The sequence below is a fragment of the Ceratotherium simum genome, chromosome 8 (genome assembly GCF_057802395.1).
Source record: "Ceratotherium simum simum isolate JZ-2026a chromosome 8, ASM5780239v1, whole genome shotgun sequence".
Lineage (NCBI taxonomy): Eukaryota > Metazoa > Chordata > Mammalia > Perissodactyla > Rhinocerotidae > Ceratotherium > Ceratotherium simum.
The window spans coordinates 6082570-6103543 of record NC_141907.1 but is presented as its reverse complement, the minus strand read 5'-3'; the positions used below and the strand labels follow the sequence as shown (position 1 = coordinate 6103543).

General features: G+C 49.5%; 1 protein-coding gene across 2 annotated transcripts in view; it reads right to left on the bottom strand.

Annotated features, from left to right (window-relative positions):
• Positions 1–20974, bottom strand: part of EVC2 (EvC ciliary complex subunit 2) — a 140500-nt gene that overhangs the window by 115172 nt on the left and 4354 nt on the right. The window contains exons 2-6 of one of the 2 annotated variants that reach the window (XM_014788876.2): positions 17320–17374; positions 13779–13948; positions 10769–10837; positions 8692–8878; positions 2993–3102 (exon numbers count right to left, since the gene is read on the bottom strand). In XM_014788876.2, coding sequence (XP_014644362.2) covers positions 2993–3102; positions 8692–8878; positions 10769–10837; positions 13779–13948; positions 17320–17374 — 591 coding nt within the window. The other variant, XM_087434907.1, reaches the window with a different exon arrangement.

The window sequence follows — 20974 nt, the reverse complement described above, 5'->3', positions numbered from 1 at the left end:
ATTCAGGGTCCCCTGAACTGGACACCCAGGGCTGCATTCAGAGGCCCACGTTCCATTACATTTTTCATCCTCTTCTCTCCCTCCGGGTTCCTCCTCCCTGTGTTTTCTGACACCCCAGGTCTAAGCAGAGAGGACCTTAGTGTGCTGCAGAGCTCGTCTTCATCTCTCCGCAAAACAGAAATCCTCCCCCTGCATTTACTACATAAACTTCAAGGCTCAAGAAACACGATTTAGACCATACACGCAGTCGGAAAACAGGGACCAAGTGGGATGTGGTGATGGTTTTACAAACTGGGCACGATGTTTATATAATACATTGGAAGGAACTTAAGATGAATCTTCTAGACTTTTCCCTCTTGATCCCCCTTCATCTAACCCTATATGAATTTGGGGTGTGTGTGTGCGTTTGAAAAGGCAGTTTCCAGACCCAAACACACCTCTTGCTATGACAATGAATAAGTGGTAACCATTTTTCCTGCCTCCTCCATTGCTCTCATACAATTCCAAAATGTCAGAACTAGAAGAGATTTGGGGGGAATCTTCCTCCTCCTCTCAGTTTCCAGGTAGGAAACTGAAGCCCAGAGAAGCCGCACAGCCTCTGACACTACAGCAGGGGCAGCGGTTCTCGGGCTCTGAACTATCAGACACGCCTCCACACTAACCTGAAGGATTTCATCCTGTGGAGCACCTGCGCTTCTACACAATCCCTTCATTCTCCCCTTCGCAGCGCAAGACTTCTCACGACTGACTGACAGGCAGAGCAGACCAGCGTCCTCACGTGGCGCTGATGTAAGTCTCACTCACTTTGGGTCCAATCGTTTTCAGCCTCAAATACACTGGACCTTCTTTACATCATGTGTGAAGGCCCAGTGGTCACCCGAAGGGATGTGAAGTCCAACTAGGTGGAACGATTCGAGAACTAGACACACAGGAGCCCCTGCCAACTTCCAGCACCTATTCACTCAACAAACACTGGCCTTCTATGAGTCGTTTCTGCCGCAGGGTTGAGGCAGGGGTGATGCCACAGTCTAACATGCCAGGCAGGCAGGAGCCTAGAACCCAAGCCAATGAAGCTTGAACTCTGGAATCTTCCTGCTGGCAGGTGGGCTCTCCACCCTCTGTCCACGGAACTGCCCAGAGAGCCCTCGAGGGCTGGGAAAGGAAGGAAACTGCAGGCCATTTGCATGTGTAATCATCTCATTGATCCCCACGGTGGAGACATGGATAGAATGATCTCCTTTTCGTAGATGAGAAACCTGAGGCTCAGAGAAGTCAAAAAAATAAAATAAAACTTGCCCAAGATTCATTAGTTTATTGATTTGTTCATTCATTTATTCAACAAATGTTTTCTGAGTCCCTAGTACGTGCAAGACCCTATTCCTGGTACTGAGAACACAGGTGTGAATACGACCAATGACGTCCCTGGTCTCATGGAGCTGACATCCTATGGGGGGGTGTGGGGGTTACTCGGGGGGAAGTATCAACAGGACAAACAGACAAGGCACCAAGCAAAGGAACAGACAGGACTAGTAGGGCATGACGACTTGGAAGGTGGCTGTGGAGTGAGTGAGGGAGCCTCCCCACCCTACGCCTCCTGCTCCCCACCAGCCCTCCCAGGCACCTCGGGAGGCTTCGCAGATGCCCTGGCCCCAGACCTTAACGCTTTTGCACGAGCAGGTGGAGGCGTCCGGTTTCACTGGGTTCTGAGTCTCTCACTGTTGGTTTCTGACTATTGCCTTATCTTAAATCTGATTTTAACTTACTCAATTTCCCGTCCCCTGAAATTGGGATGGAATTTCTTCGGGGCCATTTTATCTCTATTTTTTATCCTTCTTTGTCCTCTGTGCTTGACTTTGTACTTAATTATTTTCTGAGACATTTGTCTTTTCCGACAGTTTTATACAGTTTTCTTGTGTCTGGTCTTTACCTTTTGGGAATCTTTCATTTTATCTAGGATTTTTTTTCCTATTGCAGCAGCAACGCCGCACACAGGCCCTTCAGCCTCGGGGCTCAAGGAGCCGGCACCCGTGGGTCCTGTTTTGATTCTGTCATTGACCTGGGCAGTCACGCTCCACATCTATTAAAAGGAACTTTCTCCAGAGGCTGAAGTCAGAACAAAATGACCAAAGAACCGAGAGCGTGAGCTGCCTGAGGACCAGGACAGAAACTCCTCCTCCTGTTCCCCAAGTGGGCCCAGCGCCCGGCACAGGCCGTACAACCAACTGCGTTCACTGCACACAGGGATCAACAACAAGGTGAATGAAAAATGCTAACAGTAATGGTGTGATGGGCTGAATCATGTTCCCGCAAAATCCGTATCTGGAAGCCCTAACCCCCAGCACCTCAGACGGGACTAGATTTAGAGATGGGGTCTTGACAGAGGTCATTAAGTTAAAACGAGGTCATCCAGGTGGGCTCGAATCCAATCTGACTGGTGTCCTTATAAGAAGAGGAGATTAGGACACAGACATGCACAGATGAAGATGCAGCGAGAAGACGGCCGTCCACAAGCCAAGGAGAGAGGCCTCAGAAGGAACCAACCCTGCCCACACCTTGATCTCAGACTTCCAGCCTCCAGGACTGGGAGGGAATAAATTTCAGTTGTTTTTAAGCCATCCAGTCTATGGTACCGTGTTACGGCAGCTCTGGCAACCTAATACTGATTGAGTGCTCACTATGTGCAAGACACAGTGATAAGAAATTAACATCCACTGATTACTTATCTTTATAATAAGCCTGTGTCAGGCCCACAGGGGTTAAGAAATTACTCAAGGTCACAGTGAGCTGCTATGGGAGCCAGGTTCACGACACAGTGTGTGAGAGTCCAGGGCCCATGCACTTATCTAGAATTCCATATCACAGGAGGAAGGAAGGGAGGAAGGAAGAAAAGGAAGGGAGGAAGGAAGGAAGGAACTAAGAGATATTGCCCCTTAAGTTTCAGCGTTTCTAACACAACAGTGATAAGACAGAACTCAAAGTAACAAGGAAATACCGGTGCTGAGCTCTGAAAGGTGAGCTGGGCAGGCAGCATCAGGATCTCTCCATTCCCAACGTCTCGGGCTTCGAGCGAGGCCGTGTAGCTGACCAAGAAGGAGTCTCCGACTGCTCAGAGAGAAGGCACGCGTGAGTCAAAAGCGGGGCCCCCATCACACCCCAGACACAGGCACACATTTTGCTTTGGGGGTTCAAAAGGAGGCCGGCATCACAGCCGCGGCTGGCAGCAAGGGCACCATCGGGACTTCATGTGCGTATTAGCAGGGAGAACAGGCTGGCACGCTTGCTCTTGGGCTCCCCCTTTATTCACCTGGAAAGGGCTGTGAGCAGGTGCGAGGAGCTTCATCTAGGCACCCCTGCCCCATCCAGCATGGCCTGGGACTGGGTGGGTCAGTCTTCCCAATGCGGGATGTGTTTAGCTCACACACTTAGGAAATCTCGAACCTTTCAGTTTTGTTCGAAATCCACGCAGGGATGTATTTACTCCCAACAATCCTGTGCACACAACTGAGGAAAACCCTTTACAGGACTTGGGGGCCTTGGTGGACAGGGCGACACCAGCTGCCGCTCTGACACCTCCAGGCAGCTGGTTCTGCACAGCAAGCAGCACGGGGAGGCAGTGCCAGACCAGGGCCGGGAGGGGGCAGCGAAGGTCACCTCGGGCTCCTGTAGGGTCCCCTCCAGCCTCACGGTCTCTGGTTGGCCCTCTATCGCTTAATTACAAAAATTAATTGTTCACATTTAAGGGAGAAGCTTCCCTGGGAGACGGGGCTCCTGGCTCGAAGCTCTCCTTAGCAAGAAGTCAGGACTGAAAACGCCTGCTCTCGGGAGAAGCAGCTCTGCTACTGCAAGGGCCACAATCAGACCAGAAGATGAACGACCAGGTTCCGGGGACCCTGCTGGGAAGAGAAGCCCCAGATGAGACCGCCAGTTTCCAGGCCTGCAGGCGGCAGCCGTGTCTCAGGCCCCACTTTCTGGAGGTGCAGGACTGCGCACAGGGGATCCTTCCACCTGAGGCTGGAAACGGATCACGCCCACTCTAGCTGCCAACAGTGGACTCCTCCCGCTGGACTGATGTTCTCAGGTGGGCTCCAGGCACCTGGCTGAGACTGAAGACACTCTGTAAACTAAAACCGAAGGAGCAGCTCTGTCCCCGCTCTTTGTGGCAGAGGCTCTAAGCTTCAGCCACGGCCTGGGGAAACACTGCGAGCTGGGTTTGGGGACACGGCCGAGCCTGTTCAGGGGCTGACTGGCTTGTTGTCTGAACTGGGCAGTTGTGGGACTGAGACTGTGATACCTTTCTTCTTTCAAACTGCTTTGAGATAAAATTTACATATCACTCAATTCACCTGTTTTAAATGCAAAATTCAAGGAATTTTAGTATATTGACTGACTTGTGCAACCATCACTACAATCTGATTTTAGAGCTTTTCCTTCACCCTAAGAAGGAGGCTCATGCCCAACGACAGTCATTCCTCATCGCCACCTCCAGCCCCAGGCAACCACTAATCTACTTTTTTGGGACTAATTTGCCTTTTTTTGGACATCCATAGAAATGGAATCGTACAGTATGTGCTCTCTGTGTCTGGCTTCCCTCACTGAGCTTATGTGTTCGAGGTTCATCTATGTTGGAGCATGGGTCAGCTCTTCTTTCCTTTCTACGGTCCAGTAACATTCCACCGTGTGGACAGACCACATTTTGTTTACATGATACTCTCGTGTGGCCCCTGAACTCTGTGGAATTTTTAAGAAATGAGGCATGTGAGAAACTTGGCATTCACCTGATTCAGCTTCTGAGACAAAGGGGCTACACCCTCTCTGCTGCTGAAGGAACTCCAATTCCTTCCAGACAGCAACAACCCTCTGGGCGAGGCTGGGCAGAACAAAATACTGGGAAGGTGGTTTGGGGAATTTGTATTCAGTTTAAGAATTTTAGACTTTGGACCTCAAACTTACAAGGGTAAAATTTTTTATCTCAGATTTTAATTCGTTCTGGACTTGAATGTATTTGGATTTCAATTTGTAGGGGATTCATTCCCGCGATTTTCATTTCTCCCCAAGAATCTGCGAAAGGGAGGTGTTGGCAGGTCATCGTTGGAGAATCTTTATGTGACTGAACTCAGGGTCGTCCTTTAATTATATTGCAAACCCCCTGATGCGCCTTGTTGAATAGTACCGCTGGATATGACTTGAATGGATGTTAGAATTAGAATTTCAGCCTCGGGTACAGATTATCCTTTGGGTTTATTTCAATAATATAATACTCTGAGTCATTTCCAAAGCCTTCACAGGGCAGGAAGAAAACTCTCTTCTACCCACCACAGCCACAGAAGGACACACAGGGGCAGAGGATGGGTGGTCTGGGGGAGCAGGTCTGTCCTGGGCCCTGACCAATGGCTGATCTCCCTCCCCAGTGAACCAGCCACCCCCCTAGTGATCTACAGATTAATGAGAGGCCCAGTGGGTTTGGAGAACAAGATGACAGAGACTGTCAGGGGGAAGCACACACTCTCCACCCCGATGTTTCCGTCCATGAGCGCGGGCAGCACACCTACAACAGGGCTGGTCTCCCCCCGCCCCTTTCTCACCCATTGGTGCACCTCATCTGATTAGTAAGCTGGGTGCATCCCTGTCAGCTGTCTTACTCGTGACAGTGGGCTGTGGGCAGAAAGCAAGACTGCTCAGCCCCTGCAGGACTGAGGGTGTTGGCCCAATATGGCCGGTGGGTGACAAAGCCTGTCCATCCCTGCCGGTCAGCCAGTGGGCCCCTCTGATCTCACCTAAGTTTGTCCTCCAACTTTGCCTCCATCTGTAACAGGGGTTCGAGTTCAGCCATAACATGCTATAATGTGCCTCATTTCTCAGTGTATTGAGACCTCAGAAATAAATGCAAAGAAAAGAGAAATGAGCACTGAGGCTATGGAATCAGTAGGACTGTTGTTTTAAAAATCCTCAATATTTTCATTTTATTTTTATATAATGATAAAAGCTAGGATCACAGAGATAAGGTGATAACACTGGTGAAGGTCGGTATAATCAGACCTTCCCCTGGCGCAGCGATGGCATCACCCTCCAGTGTCTGCACGGGCACCAGCCCAGCTGCTCCCCACCGGTGCCCTGGGATGGGTGGGGAGTACATCACTTCTCAACAGACAGAAGAGGAATCTGAGACTGAGAGAGGTGGAGAGGCGTGCTTAGGCTCACCCAGTTAACAGGTAGGAAGGCACCTGGCCCTCTCGGGCTCGTCATCTTTTCTCTAAACGACAGTGTCTCTGATAAAAGTAAAGCACCAAATAATAATGATGATGATGATGATGACGATGTCAGAGTGTCAATGGTCTGGGGTCTCTTGGTCATTTGATTTTATAGTTATATACTTATTCTTTGGAAAAAAGTTTCCTGCCTGCTATGTTGAAAATCAATGTTAGATCCCCTGACATAGCATTGTGTTCACAGATACATACAATTCAGATGCTGCCCTCAGGCATGCAGAGCCTCCTAGACAGAGGTAAGGCATGGGTTTACCTAACAACAACTATATTATAGCAACAGGAATAAAAGTAGTTGCCAGGGGCTGGGGAGACGGGAAATGGAGAGTTGCTGCTCAATGGGCATAGAGCTCTAATTACGAAATATGAGAAAGTTCTAGAGATCTGCTGTACCACAACGCGCATACAGTTAACAATACTCTACCATACACTTAAAAATTTAAGAGGGTAGATCTTATATTATGCATTTTTTTGTGTGTGTGTGTGAGGAAGGTCAGCCCTGAGCTAACATCCAATGCCAATCCTCCCCTTTTTGCTGAAGAAGACTGGCCCTGGGCTAACATCCATGCCCGTCTTCCTCTACTTTATATGGGACGCCGCCACAGCATGGCTCGACAAGTGGTGCACCCAGGATCTGAACTTGCGAACCCTGGGCCGCTGAAGCAGAGCACGCACACCTAACTGCTGCGCCACCGGGCCGGCCCCTTATATTATGCATTTTTTACCGCACCCACACGAAGAATAAAAATAATCACAAGATAGGTGCAAACACGGGGAGTACGTCTCATGGCCGCCTTGTATCCCTTTTCGAGAATTAATTCCCTTCTCCTTACAACTTCTGAAGTAGGTGCCACCATCATCCTCAGTTTACAGATGAAGAGGCTGAGGTTCAGAGATGTGCAGTGTGCAAGCGTCAGAGTGGAATCTGACGAGTTCACGCGTGGAAGGGCCTAGAACGGTGGGCAGCTCTGAGCAGGTGAAGTGCAGGAGGGGCAGGTGAGGGAGGTGCAGGTAAGGGGAGAGGAGCCTTCCAGATGGACACGAGAGCAGGAGCAGGTGTTCAGGGGTGCAAGAAAAGTGCCAAGTTGGGTCTGGCAGGAGCACAGACTGTGAAAGGCTGTTGGAGAAACAAGATGAGAGAGGCAGGCCGTGCTGGACCACGGGCTGGGGAAGGTGGGCAAGGGAACCAGGCAGAGGGCCAGGGCCCGTGGCCTCGTTCAATCTCCGCAACGACTCTGTGAGGCACTGTTATACGCAGGCGACATCTGAAGTTCAGAGAAGTTCAGTAGTTTCCAGAGGCCACACAGCTCCTAAGTGGCCAAGCTAAGAGTCAAACCCAGATCCATTTGAGACCAAGTCTGTGCTCTGCTCATGGCCCCATGCTCTGTTCTCTGAACACTACCTTAAGAATTGAGGGGATTTATTTTTACATCATTGAAGGAAGGCACTGAAGATCACTTAGCTGAGATGTGTCATAACAGTTTTTATGGCACTGCTTAAACCAGAGCCAGCAAAGAGCTCACTACTTGTGGAACAATTCCATTGACAGCTTCTGTCAATAGTATGGTGTTAAGAAGGATTCTGAGGCCTCGTCTAAGGTCAGAGGGAAAGAGTGGCATGACTGATGAGCAATGTAGACCATGCATGCGGAAGTGGAATGATCAGCAAGAGTTCTAGGCATGTGAGAGGTCCTACGGCATGAGGAGGGTGGACGGGGGGCCCAGACCACCTGAGTTTGAACCTCCACCTTGACCACAGCCCCATGGCCTCAGGTAAGCTCCTCACCACCTTACTCTCTTCGTCTGTAAATGAGATTCCTACTCAGAGTAAAAGAAGTCTCACCTCCTAGGAAAATTGATAACAACTGAGTCCCAGAAGTGGTTTAAATTAATTAACCAATGACAATTCGCCTCAGGAAACACACCTCTAAAAGCCAACCAGTGATGGCGGTGCACTTTGAAATCCAGCTAATCAGCAGCAGAGGAACCCCAGTGAACACGCCTGAACACGTCTCAACATCTCATGAGCACACGTCCAGGGCTGACATCAAAGTCCCCCCCCGCCCCCCAGCACACCCAAGACAAGCTCTGCATTTGACTGAGGGATGACAATTTTGGTCATCTGGTGATGGATATATTGGGACTCATTATAAACGCTATCTTTGTATCAATTTAATAAAAATTGAATATACATATTTTAAAAACTCTTTCCCCAAATCCTACCTCTCTTGAACTTAAGCACAAATCCAGCTTCTGGTTGCAGATACTGAGCGGTGGTCTCCTCCTCTGATACCCCAGAGTAAAATCCGTTGTGAGGATTAACTGAGTGACGTGTTTAAGAACATGCCCGCTGCACACCACGTGCTCTGTAAGGATCTGTAGGTATTTTCATCATTTTCCATTCCTGACCGAGCACACTCTGCTATTACCTTGCAGAAACTTCTTTCTGAACGCCTGGAATCCTTCCGAGGTCTTGTTTCCGGTCGACTCCCTAACGGTGAGGCCGGTGATGTTGTCGAGCAAGAGCAGCTCGGAGAGGTTGGCCGCCCCGGGCGTCCTGGTGTTGTTCACGAGCAGACGCACCTGGGCTGTCTGCAACGCGCTCTGCCCGGACACCTGGGACAGGAGACGACACGAGGGCAGGTTTGCCGACAAGTCCAACTTCCTAAAAGGATGCCCCAGCCCAACCTGTGAGCACTAGGTCTTCAGGCAGAGGGAGGGTATTACGGTCTCACAAAGGTTCTGAGAATTGATCAGGTCTGATTTCAAAGGCCCCAGGAGAGTTCTGACTCATCCTTGCCAAGCTGTTGCTTGGTGACAGATTCAAAGTAACTGGGACCCTGAAATGCAGTGAAATCATTCCTACAGAGAACTTAGAAGAAAAAATAGACAAGCACAGAACCACAGTCAGGTTGGGGAGATGGTGACAATTGGTGTCACCAAGAAAAGCACACCACAGCTCTTTCTCACTCAGCTATTTTGAAGATTCAGCCCATCCCCAGAGCCTTGCTCAGCGCCTCTCACTGCCATCTGATCTCCAGGACGGACCCAAGCTGGTCTCCTGCCTCCCGGCCCATCTCCCCTTCCAGGTTCTGCCCGGCCACGTGTTGGAATGGCTTGGCTGTTGGAAGCCATCCAGGGGCCCGAGCAGCTTGGTTCCCCACCTGGCCTCAGCAACCTTGCCCTGCTCCTTCTCTCTAAGTTTATCTCCCACCACGCCTGCCCCTCCTTCACCCCTGCTCTGCTGAAAGACGCAGGAGCTGAGAAAAGAGAGGGAAGCAATGTACGTTCCGAGAGGAGTGAGCTCTGGAACGTAAGAGAAAAAAGCAAGTTGCAGAACTTTGTGTACAGTGTACTGCCACCTATGTAAAAGGAGAGAGGGAGGTGTAGCTATGTATGCACGTACACACACACACACACTCACAACTGCAGGCATATGGCAGAAAACGTCTCTAGGAGGACAAGGAGAAAATGGTAGCACTGACTGTATCCAGGAAGGGCAACAAGATAGTGAGGGCCTGGGATAAAATGAGGGATGTGTAGTCAAGGGTTAACTCAGCAGGCTTGGGCTGCCCACTCCCTGCACGTTCCAAAGAAAGGACCGGCCCTTGACCAGCTCCTGGGAGATTAACCTCTAAAGCCCTTGGAATACCCTGACTGATAAGAGTGTCTTTATATACCTGTGGCCTTGGGCCACACCAGGTAGTCTGTGCTAACAATGTGACTCACAGTGGGGGCCCTGGGCCACGCTGTGTTAGTGTGACCTCTGGAGGGGCTGGAGCCTGAGTAACTGAGGGCAGCTACGTGGACACTCCATGCCTACAGGACTGACACCCAATGAAAACCCTGGACACTGAGGCTGGGGTGAGCATCCCTGGCTGGCAATACTTCATGCGTGATGTCACACGTCATTGCTGGGAAAATTAAACGCTGTCAGTACTACTCCCCCAGGAGAGGGCAGCGGGAAGCTTGGTCTCTCTGAAGCTCTGTTCCACGTGCCTTTTGCTTTGTTGACTTGAATCTGCATCCTTTTGCTGTAATAAATTATAACTGAGAGTAGAACAGGTATTCAGAGTTCTGTGAGTCCTTCTAGTGAATCACTGAACTAGAGGGTGGTCGTGGAGACCCCCAACACAAGGATAATATGAAAAGCCATCTCCTGGGATAAGTAAGGATCAAAGACCTAAAAGACATTAAATAAATTTTTAAAACTGTTAAGCACCACACCCATGTTAAAATCTGAAAGAAAACATGTCATACTTTCTTTCCCATTCTAAATGACCACAGTGCATTTTCAGTAACAATAATTTAATTGTTACCAAAAATTCTTAGTGCTGGTGCTGCCAATAAAGACCCCTTGTGGGTCACCTCATCACTCATGTGTCCAGACACGGGTAGACAACCCTGGTAGACTTGCCAATTCTTAAATACACAGCTCTACTAATATTCCATTTGGGCAAAATCCAATTATTTTCTCTTTAAGTATATGCCACTATGAACACTTACCACTGCACATTTCTGAAAAATGACTCCATTCTCAAAAGTTCCTCGAACATCTCTTGAAATGTCTCCATACTACAATAAAATATAGAAATTGTTAGAAAACGAAAAATATTTCATGCTACACATATTTAATAAAAGTACAGGATAGACTTTTAAAAGGGGGTTAGGGAGATGACTTCTGTAGTTTAGCAATGCCTTAGGTAACCTTGAGGGTTTTCTTTAAAAGAGTACTAAAGGACTGGGACTTCAAACCTAAGAGGAAAGAGGAATGGGATGTGTGAAGACACAGGAGCTATCTCCTGGTCTGGGGCGCAGAATGGGGAATGACACCCACGGTCACAGGGGCGCAGCAAACCAGGGCGACCCTTTAGCAAGGGGAACGTGAGCAGAGCTATGGAAACGTCCTTTAATGACTGCTCACCATCCTGGGCGGCTCCTGGGTGTGGGCTGAGGGGTCCACCAGCCACACACAGCAGTGACTGAGTGGATGCGGACCGCAGCGGGCTGGGGGGCAGCCTCCCGGGAGCTGGATCCACCATCGACGCAGGGAATCCACCCTTTTGGCCTCCTCCAGCCCTGCAAAGCCTCCTTGGAAAGATCCCAGAGGAAAGTCAGGGCTAGCCCCAGATGCCGGCCCCACTGCCCTGGAAACCCCAGGCCTTGGTTCCCCTCATAATCACTACCAACATCTGCTCATTTCCACCCTTGCCACATGCCCCCTGACCTCAGGGCCGGCCCCCACGGCATGGACACATCCTTCACGGTACTCGGAATCGCAGACCACAGCAGCTCTCAGCGACATCAATAATCACAACAGTGGCTGTTACTTTCCAAACGCCAGTGTACCCCCATTCTTTACATACACGAATTCTATTTCTCCCATTTTACAGATGAGGAAACTAAGGCTCGTGAAGGTTAACTCACTTGCCCAAGGCTGCACAGGCAGCAAGCCTGGACTTCACCCCGGCCAGTGTGACTCCATATCCTGTGATTCCTACACAACACACATCCCTCTCCAGAGTGTGACCCTCGCAGTGTACAGATGAACAAAGACGCAGAGAGGGGCGGCGACGCTCCTGAGAACGCGCTGACGGCGTGCGGCAGCCTTAGCCTGCCCTGACTCAGGCTGAGCTTTGTGTCGGCCTCCCTACCCTGGCGGCTCTTTCACATGCCGGGACCCTAACGAGCCCTAGACAGCCCTCAGGCAGGCGCCTGGCGTTCTATTCTGCTGATCCTCATACAGCACCCTGCAAACAACAATCAAATAAACACAGCTTGTCGAGCAAAAACACACGGGGCGGGGGGGGTGGGGCGACTGAGGATGGAGTGCTACGTGGGAGGTGACAAGTCACCTGTTACTAGAGCGGACTGGAAAGAAGACGACCACTGCGGTGGGCTGAATCGTGGCTCCCAGAAAAGAGATGGCCACATCCTGACCCCCAGAACCAGTAACTGTGACCTTATTTGGAAAAGGGGTCTTTGCAGATGTAACTAAGCTACGGATCTCAGGAGGAGACCATTCTGGATTTAGGTGGATTGGATTTAGGTGGCCCCTGAATCCAATGACAAATGTCCTTATTAGTGACAGAAAAGAAGCAGACAGAGACACAGACAAGAAGGCCATGTGACGTTGGAAGCAGTGTGACAGTCGATTTTATGTGTCAATTGGGCTAGGCCATGATACCAGATATTTAGTCAAACACATCGGATGTCACTGTGAAGGTATTCTTTAGATGAGATTAACACTTAAATCAGAACACTCTGACTAAAACAGATGACCCTCCATAACGTGGGTGGGCCTCATCCAATCAGTTGAGGCCTTAACAAAAGAAGCCTGACCTCTCCCGAGGAGGTGGGAGTTCTGCAGCAGGCGACTTTCCAACTGGAGCTGCTCCACCAGCTCTTCGCTGGGTCTCCAGCCTGCCGTGCAGATTTTGGACTTGCCAGTTCCTACAATCACATGAGGCCATGCCTTAAAATAAATCTCTCTCTCACACACATGTATGTATGTATGTATGTATGTGTGTGTGTGTGTATCATACACATCTTATGGGTTCTGTTTCTCTGGAGAATCCTAATACAGAGATTGGAGTGATGCAGCCACAAGCCAAGGAACATTACCAGAAGCTGGAAGAGAGAAGAAAGGATTCTCCCCTCCAGCCTTCAGAGGGAGCCTGGTTCTGCTCTGCCAACACCTTGATTTCAGACTTCTGGCCTCCAGAACAGTAAGAGAATAGGTTTCATTGTTTCAAGCCACCAAGGTCGTGGTGATTTGTTACGGCATCCCTGGAAAACTAACACAACCACGTAGCAGGGGGCCAGGAAGGGGCTCGTGGCCATGGTAGCCCATTGGCTGAGCTAGGTGGTTCTCACACCATTTTAAGCCGTGAAACCTCAGGTGAAAGACGGTCCCATGTGGAGGCAATACATGACAGGGAACATTCAACAACAGCAGGAGAGTGAAGCAGCGGTTAAGAGAGGGGCTCCAAATCCCGGCTCTGCCACTTCTGCCTCTGGGACCCTGGACAAGCTTCTTAATCTCTCTAATCCTCAATTTCCTGTAAAGTGGGAATAAAGTTAGTACCTGGTTAAGGAACTGGTGCTGAGGCTCCAGAGAGACTATGCATGCAGAGTGCTAACCCAGCACCCGGCACGTAGTAAGTGTTTGTTACATGCTCACCGTTACCATCGGCAGCAGCATTTTTAGAACAGCTGGAAGTGAACGGGTCTAGTTAAAGCAGAACCCGGAGCCCTCTTTAGAACCAGCAGACGGGGCAGGCTAATGCTCAGATCTACACATCCTGTTCATCTAAACACTCTATGTTGTACAGAAGAAACAGCTCTTTGGGAAGATAAACGGATTTGCTCCCCAATGATAACAATATTTAGCAAAAGAGAAGGAATAGCCTTCCTTGAGGAAGAAAAGCCTTTGACATTTCATACACAGTTGGCTCAAAATTGGTTTCCTTCCAACTTCTGATATTTCTGTTAAAGCACTGACCGTGTTACTTACCAGGTGGTGTGTTGGAGGGGACTCTCTTTTAAACAAGGTCTTCTTGGGCCATGAGGGTAGAGAAGCGAACACGGATAGAGCCCATGGCCCACGAGAGGCTGCAGAAGTTGGGAGGGGGTTAAAGATCCACTGTTGAATCCTTTGGAGTTTCATTCCAACTGGTGCATCCACTGCAAAACAGCAATGCACGTGCATTAATCATATAATGCAGAAAGGCAGTAAGGCGAGTGGGGAAACTCTGCAGGCAGACCACATGGTATGTGGAAGGCACTTGGAAAACGTTTGCTGGATGAGTGAATGAATGGATGACTTATCATCTCTTTGCCAGGAAATGAGACGTGCTCGTTGAGGGGGCTATAGAGCTTAAAGAGAGTGTTTCTCCCCGTGTGCACTCCTTATCTTGGTTGTGTGCAAAAATGTACATTCCTGGTCCCATCCCAGACCTACTGAATCAGAACTACTAGGCAAGGTGGGTGCCCTGGGCAATTCTTACACACATGGCATGAGACAGCCCTGAGTTCGAATCCTGGCTCCGTCACTCACCAGCTGTGTCGTTGGTCAAGTTATCTAACCTCTCTGTGCCTCAGTTTCCCTAACTCTACATGGAGAGAAGAGTAGGCCTTACCTTACTGGGTCCTTCTGACGACCTGTCTCCTGCAGAGTGAGCCCTCAGTGAGCGCCACTACTGGACTACAGGGAGGACCAGCCCATTGCCAGACACAGTGTCCACTGAGCCATCCAACAGGGAACAGCTCCCTCTAGAATTTGCTCTATGTTGAAGTATTCTGAAAATTTATGAGCACTATGTGTAACACAGAAATGTCACTTAAAAGGTACTGGCTGGGTGTCAGGAGTTGTCCTGAGAGGGTGCTGCTCTGTTGGCGATCAGCAGTGTGACCTGGGAGAAGTCAGTGGACTTCTCTGAGCCTCAGTTTCCCTCACTTGGGAATGTGGTTAAAGTATCAATCAGACAGTGTTGCCTAAGGAGCAGATTAAATGACACACTGCGTGTCAAAGTGCTTACAAGTAACAAATGCCAAAAGCTAGAAATTTACAAATTCTGAAATGACCTGGGTTGTGGAGTTGTGCCTTTTTCAACATTTATCTTCTATCCAAATATAAAGTATTTTGACTAAGAATGAATTTGTTTTGCAGTCTTTCTCACACACTGTATTGATACAAGGCCTTTAGAAGTGCTTTTGAAACCTTTTACAGAATTTCTAAATATATGTAGGAAGAAATAAAAATTTGAAAACAAATGTGGCACAGGATCCTAGAAAAAATTAGTGTCTTTTTTCCTGGAACAGGATCTGTGGCTGATTGGGTTCGTGAAGCTGGAATGGGGATACAGGTGAGCATCGGGAATTGACAGCCCTCCCCATGGAAACAAGCAGGCGCTTTCCCAGGCCAGCTGCCCACTCAGGAACGTTTGAGAAAGTCACTTGGGTGCACGTGGGACTGGATGCCCATCTCTGGACCCCGGGCCAGCCCGGCTAAGGGACAAATGCTTTCCCAGCAGACTCGCTGGACACAAAATCTTGAGGCCACCCTGGGTTCTCTGTCTGGGGCACCTGTTTATGCCGCCTGGCTCCTCCCAGCCCTCAGGAGGCCCAGCCACAGGCTCTGAGGAAGGCTGGGATGAGGGCAGGCACTATTGGTGCCGACAGGCAGTATAGAAGGGGTTCCAGCTACAAGGTGACGATCACCACCCACCAGGTCATTGCTCACTGGCCTCCCCACTGTCGCCACGAGCACATGGGTCATCTGTACTGTCCTTGCTGTTCTTTAGACACACCTTCACTCTCTGCCTCTGGGCTGCACATGCCTGGAAGCTTCTCCCTCCAACCCCTTGTCCTGCTACCTGCCACCCCTCAGGACTCAGCTGAGCAGCACCTCTTCCAGGAAGCCCTCCCTGGACAGCCCCTCCCAGTGGCCTTCCTCCTCCATCCCTCGCTCTTACTGCAATCATAGCCCTCAGTATACTGTGCTCTCTCTGACCAACAAGTCTGCTTAACCAAAGAGTGAAAGGTCTCCACGACTGCAGTGATATCGCCTCAACCTACTTCACTCAAAGGAAAACACTGGATTTTGTAAAATGTAAAGACTGTGGAGAGTAACAAAAGACACAGGGAACACTTTTAACTCTCCAGGTAAATGAAAAATGTTTACCCCTGCCATAAAACAGGATCCTTGAGGGAGGTGTATTCATAATCTGTGCCGAGGGGACTCTGGATGAGAAGACTGTTCGTCCACGCAGGATCCCTCCCTTCAGGGAGGCCCCTCCTCTAGGCGGTGAGAATCCTGCTCGGTCTATACAGACAAGCAGGGCCAACCTGGGTCCCAGTCCATCCTGGTCCCCAGGAGGCCAGGATCAGGCACGGAACCCAGAATACTCCTTCCCCAGGCCCCAGAGACAGGGTCGGGGACAGGCATGGATGGGACCCAAGCTGAGCCCATCGGTCTTCCCTGGAACTTTGGCCAAGCTACCGGGAAGTCTCTTCCTCCCTGTGAGTACAGCTGTAAGCCTCCTGAAAGCCCAGACTGCCAGCGGCCGGCTTTCCCACCACGTGGAAGGAATGTGCCTGAGAACAAGGCTCACCAGAGGAAAGCAGGGGCCGAGACAGAACAGAAAGGCAGAGCCCTGAGAACATGGAGCTCCCGGATCCTGCAGTGCCCGGGGCCTGGGCCTTTCAGTTACAAGGGCCAGCAAATTCCTTTTCGCTTAGGTTATTTTCAGTTCAATTTCTGTCAGCTGGTGTGGCAGGAGGACTAGTGGCCCCCAAAGATACCTAGGTCCTAATCCTGGGAACCTGTGAATATGTGATCTTGTATGGTGCAGGGACTTTGCAGATGTGATTAAATTAATGGTCCTGAGATGGGAGATAACCTGGGTTATCCAGGTGGGCCCTAAGCGTAATCCCAGGTGTCCCTATAAGAGGGAGGCAGAGGGAGATGTGAAGACAGAAGAGAAGAAGGCAACACAACCAGTGAAGCAAGACGCTGCACTGCTGGCTTGGAAGACGGAGCAAGAGGCCATGACCTACGGAATGCAGGGGACAAAGCTCTGGATACCGGAGGAGAAGGAAACATATTCTTTCTAGAGCCTCGGAGGGCGCGGGGCCTCGCTGACACCTGGACTTCAGACCGCTTAAATTGATTTCGGGCTTCTGCCCTTCTGAACCGTAAGAGAATAAATTTGTATTGTTTTAAACCACTAAATTTGTGATAATTTGTTAAAGCAGCAACAGGAAACTCATACACTTGGCTAATCTACACATTCTGTGTTTTACTAATCAGACCCCCTCGGGAGAATCAAGACAGACCTGCCTTACCCTAAGCTCTGTTCTGTGCACTAAGCTCCAGCCAGCTGCTGCAGGAGGCGGCACACGGCCCTGGCAGGTAAGGTGAGGGAATAATCTATCTGCCCAAGGTGGTCAGAGCAGCAGGCTGTGAGGGAGGTGGAGGCAGGAGGGCTACGGCTTTAGGGTCTGGTTCTCTTTCACGGTCAAAACATGAAAAATCAAACAAAAGGAAAACTTACCGGCAGTCTTAAAGTGAGAGCTTTCCACATTGGGCTGAATCATACTGGGCGAGTCCTAAAAAATGCAAAAGTCACACAGTCATTAACTGAAGAACATAGTCATAACTGCATTTCTGGGAGCCGTCTAGGGAGGAAGCCCCGTGTTCCAAATTTCATACACTCAGACAGACCTGGGTTCAAATCCCAGCTCTGCTTGTCACTAACCCTGTGGTGCTGGGTGAGTCTGGAGCCTCTGAATTCCCAAGACCCTGCAAGTTTTCACGGAGTGGCACATAAAACACTAGACTGGGAGTCTGGAGAACTGGATTCTAGCTGGAACCACTTACTTGTCGCGTGTCCTTGGCCAAATCTCTCAGTCTCTCTGAGCCTCAGATCCCTCCTCTGAAAAGTGTGGACCTCAAAGCCTCCTCTCAGCTTTCTTTGCCTAATTCAGTGATGAAAACCTGTCCAAACGGGGCCCAGCCAACCCGTCCACTCCACCTTTGTGAAATACTGAGCCCTGGAAAGGCCAGAACCCCTGTACCGTACAATAATAATAATAATAACAACACTGCCCTGGCATGAGCCCTTGAAATGGGCCAGGCCTGGTGCTGTGTGCTCCAAGTAAATTATAACTGGTCCTCATAATAACCCAGTGAAGTGTCATCCTCACTTCACAGTAAAACCCCCAGATGCGGGGTAACCTGATAACTCACTCCAGGTCCCACAGGTAGTAAGTGGGGAAGACTAGCTTTGAACCCAGGTAGCCTGGCTCTGGACATGCTGGTCTCTACGCGATGGAAGGAGAAAGGATGTGCAGAGGCATTGAAGACCACCAGAGCTGTGTGGGACACTCAGGCCTGAATCAGGTCCAGTTCTGATGGCGAGTTCACGTGGCTAAGGTTTAGACAGCCCCCTAGTGGGTGGGACACCATAGGAAGCATGAGATTCAGTGGGACAGAAAGGGACCTGCTGTGGCTACTGTCTTTGTCCACTTGGAAAGCTTTCCCCGTGTCCTTGCTTGTGGTCAGAGTAAGCCTGTCCCCTTGGCCACAGAGTGGCCATGTCTTCAGGCCCCGTCCTTACAGGCCTCCCGGCCTCCAGACACCCGCAGCCGAGGCCGGTCTGCCGGGACGATGTAAGCCAGCTTTCCCAGCTGCACGGAGGAGGCCCATCCACAGGGCTGGGACACGAGGTCCACTCGCGGAGGGATACAGATGGGGCGATGGGCAACGCAGGGACTGCTGAGGACACAGGCGGCAGGAGAGAGAACAGCTAGACCCAGCCAGCCTTGCACCAAACCCACCCGGAATTCCCAGCTCTTCTTGCCCTCCCCTGACCGTGACCTAGCAACACTCAACGCTCCAGTGAAATCCCTCGAGCCTTTTGCGTGTGGGGTCCCCCAACCCCCGATAAAAGCACTTGCCCAAGCGTCCTGGAGCTCTCTCGCTCCCCACCTGCCTGGCTGAGCCCAATCCCCAGGCCCTCCTCCCATGTGGCCCCCCACGTGGTGTGCCTCCCTCCTCCAGGACCTGTGAGTAAAATCAACCTCACTTGCATACACCTCTCTCTGCTGTTATTCCGTGTCCGCACCTGACTAATCATCAAAAAACCCCATTTTAAGTAACACGATTATTCCTTACAACACATAGGGGCGTACCAAAAAGGACGCAAAGCAGGGTCACAAGGAGATATTTGTACACCCATGTTCACAGCAGCATGTTCACAACAGCCAAAGGGTAGAAGCAACCCACGTGTCCACTGCTGGATGAATGGATAAACTAAACGTGGTTTATACATGCAATGGAATAGTATTCAGCCTTAAAAAGGAAGGAAATCCTGTCACATGCTACATCATGGACGAACCTGGAGGACACTGTGCTAAATGAAATACGTCTGTCACAAAAGGACAAATACTGTGTGACTGCACTAATATGAGATCCCTAGAGAAGTCAAATTCATAGAGACAGCAAGTGGAACGGTGGGTGTCAGGGGATGCGGGGGGTGGGGAGTTGTTGTTTAATGGGGACAGAGAATCAGTTCTGCAAGGTGAAAAGTTCTGGAGACGGAAGCACAACAGTGTGAATGTACTTAATACCACCCAACTGTACACTTGAAAGTGGCTAAGATGGTAAATTTTGTTATGTATATTTTATCAGAATTATAAATATAAATAAATAAAACAGGTCTATGTTTACCTAGAAAGAATGTTAAGATATATCAAGTGAAATCACTAGGTCACAAAATTATGAGTAATATGGTCCCATTTAATAAAAATGGAATTTTTATATATTTAATATGTTATTACATATTTAAGAATTATGGGGCCGGCCCAGTGGCGTAGCACACTCTGCTTTAGCAGCCCGGGGTCCGCAGGTTCGGATCCCAGGCATGGACACACACACCGCTCATCAAGCCATGCTGAGGCAGTGTCCTGCATAGAGCAACTAGAAGGATGTACAACTATGACATACAACTATCTACTGGGGCTTTGGGGAGGGAAAAAAAGAGGAAAAAAGGAGGAAGATTGGCAACAGATGTTAGCTCAGGGCCAATCTTCCTCAAAAAAAAAAATCTTTAAAAAAAAGAATTATATTCATATATTTATTTTAAATATATTTATATATAGTTATTTTTATTTGTACATATATTTATATATATATTTAATAATTTGAAAGTATATGTAGAATTTAATAATATATTTAATACTAATTATTCATATATTTAATATATAATTATATATTAACAACATAATACATCATAACCACATATTATCTTTAACAGCCTAGCAAGGGATATACTAAAGTGCTAGCCTCAGGGACCTCGGGGAAAGGAGAGGCGTGGGTGCAGGCAGCAGAGGAGGCTTTCTTGTTTCTGTGCCATCGTATTGTTCCATTTCTCATAACGAAGAGCATATGACCATGTGTCACTGCAACAACAGCAACATCAATAATAACAGGGACTTAGCAATGGGAGCTACGACACAGGGCTGCTTTGCAGGCCTGTTCCTTCGGGGTCCTCCAGGCCCCCCACACCTGACATGAACATTGTCCCCGAGACCTTCTTGGACGGGTGTGTGTGGCCAGGACAACCACTAGCCCATAAGGTCCTTCCACAAGGTGGAAAGAGGCACCTCTTCCTCAAAAGAAGACTTCCACATGTCAGACACTGCTGTGACATTCTGATGTGGATGGAGCAAGTCTTTCCCTGCCACCTGGCAGAAGAAAAATCTCATGATAAAAACAACCGCCCAGGCTGTGCACCGTGACCTCCTTCTACAAGTAGAGCACAGAAAGGGGGGAAGGGTTAGTTCACAGTGGAGAAACCCGACCACCTCTACTCCAGCCGGGAGATCAAGGTCAACACCAACAGCAACAGACCGTGTTGAGAGGATACACCCAGAGAAATCCCAATGGGGGGCACCCTACAAAATACTTGACCTGTCCTCCTCAAACTGTCAAGGTCATCAAAAACAAAGAGAGTCTGAGGAACCACCCCAGCCAAGAGGAGCCCAAGGAGACGTGATGACTACATGTAAGGTGGTGTCCCGGACGGGAGCCTGGGAGACAGAAGGGATACTAGGTAAAAAAAAAATAAGGAAGTCTGAATAAACTACAGACTTTAATAATAATATATCAAAATTAGTCCATTAACTGTAATAAATGTACCATCTAAT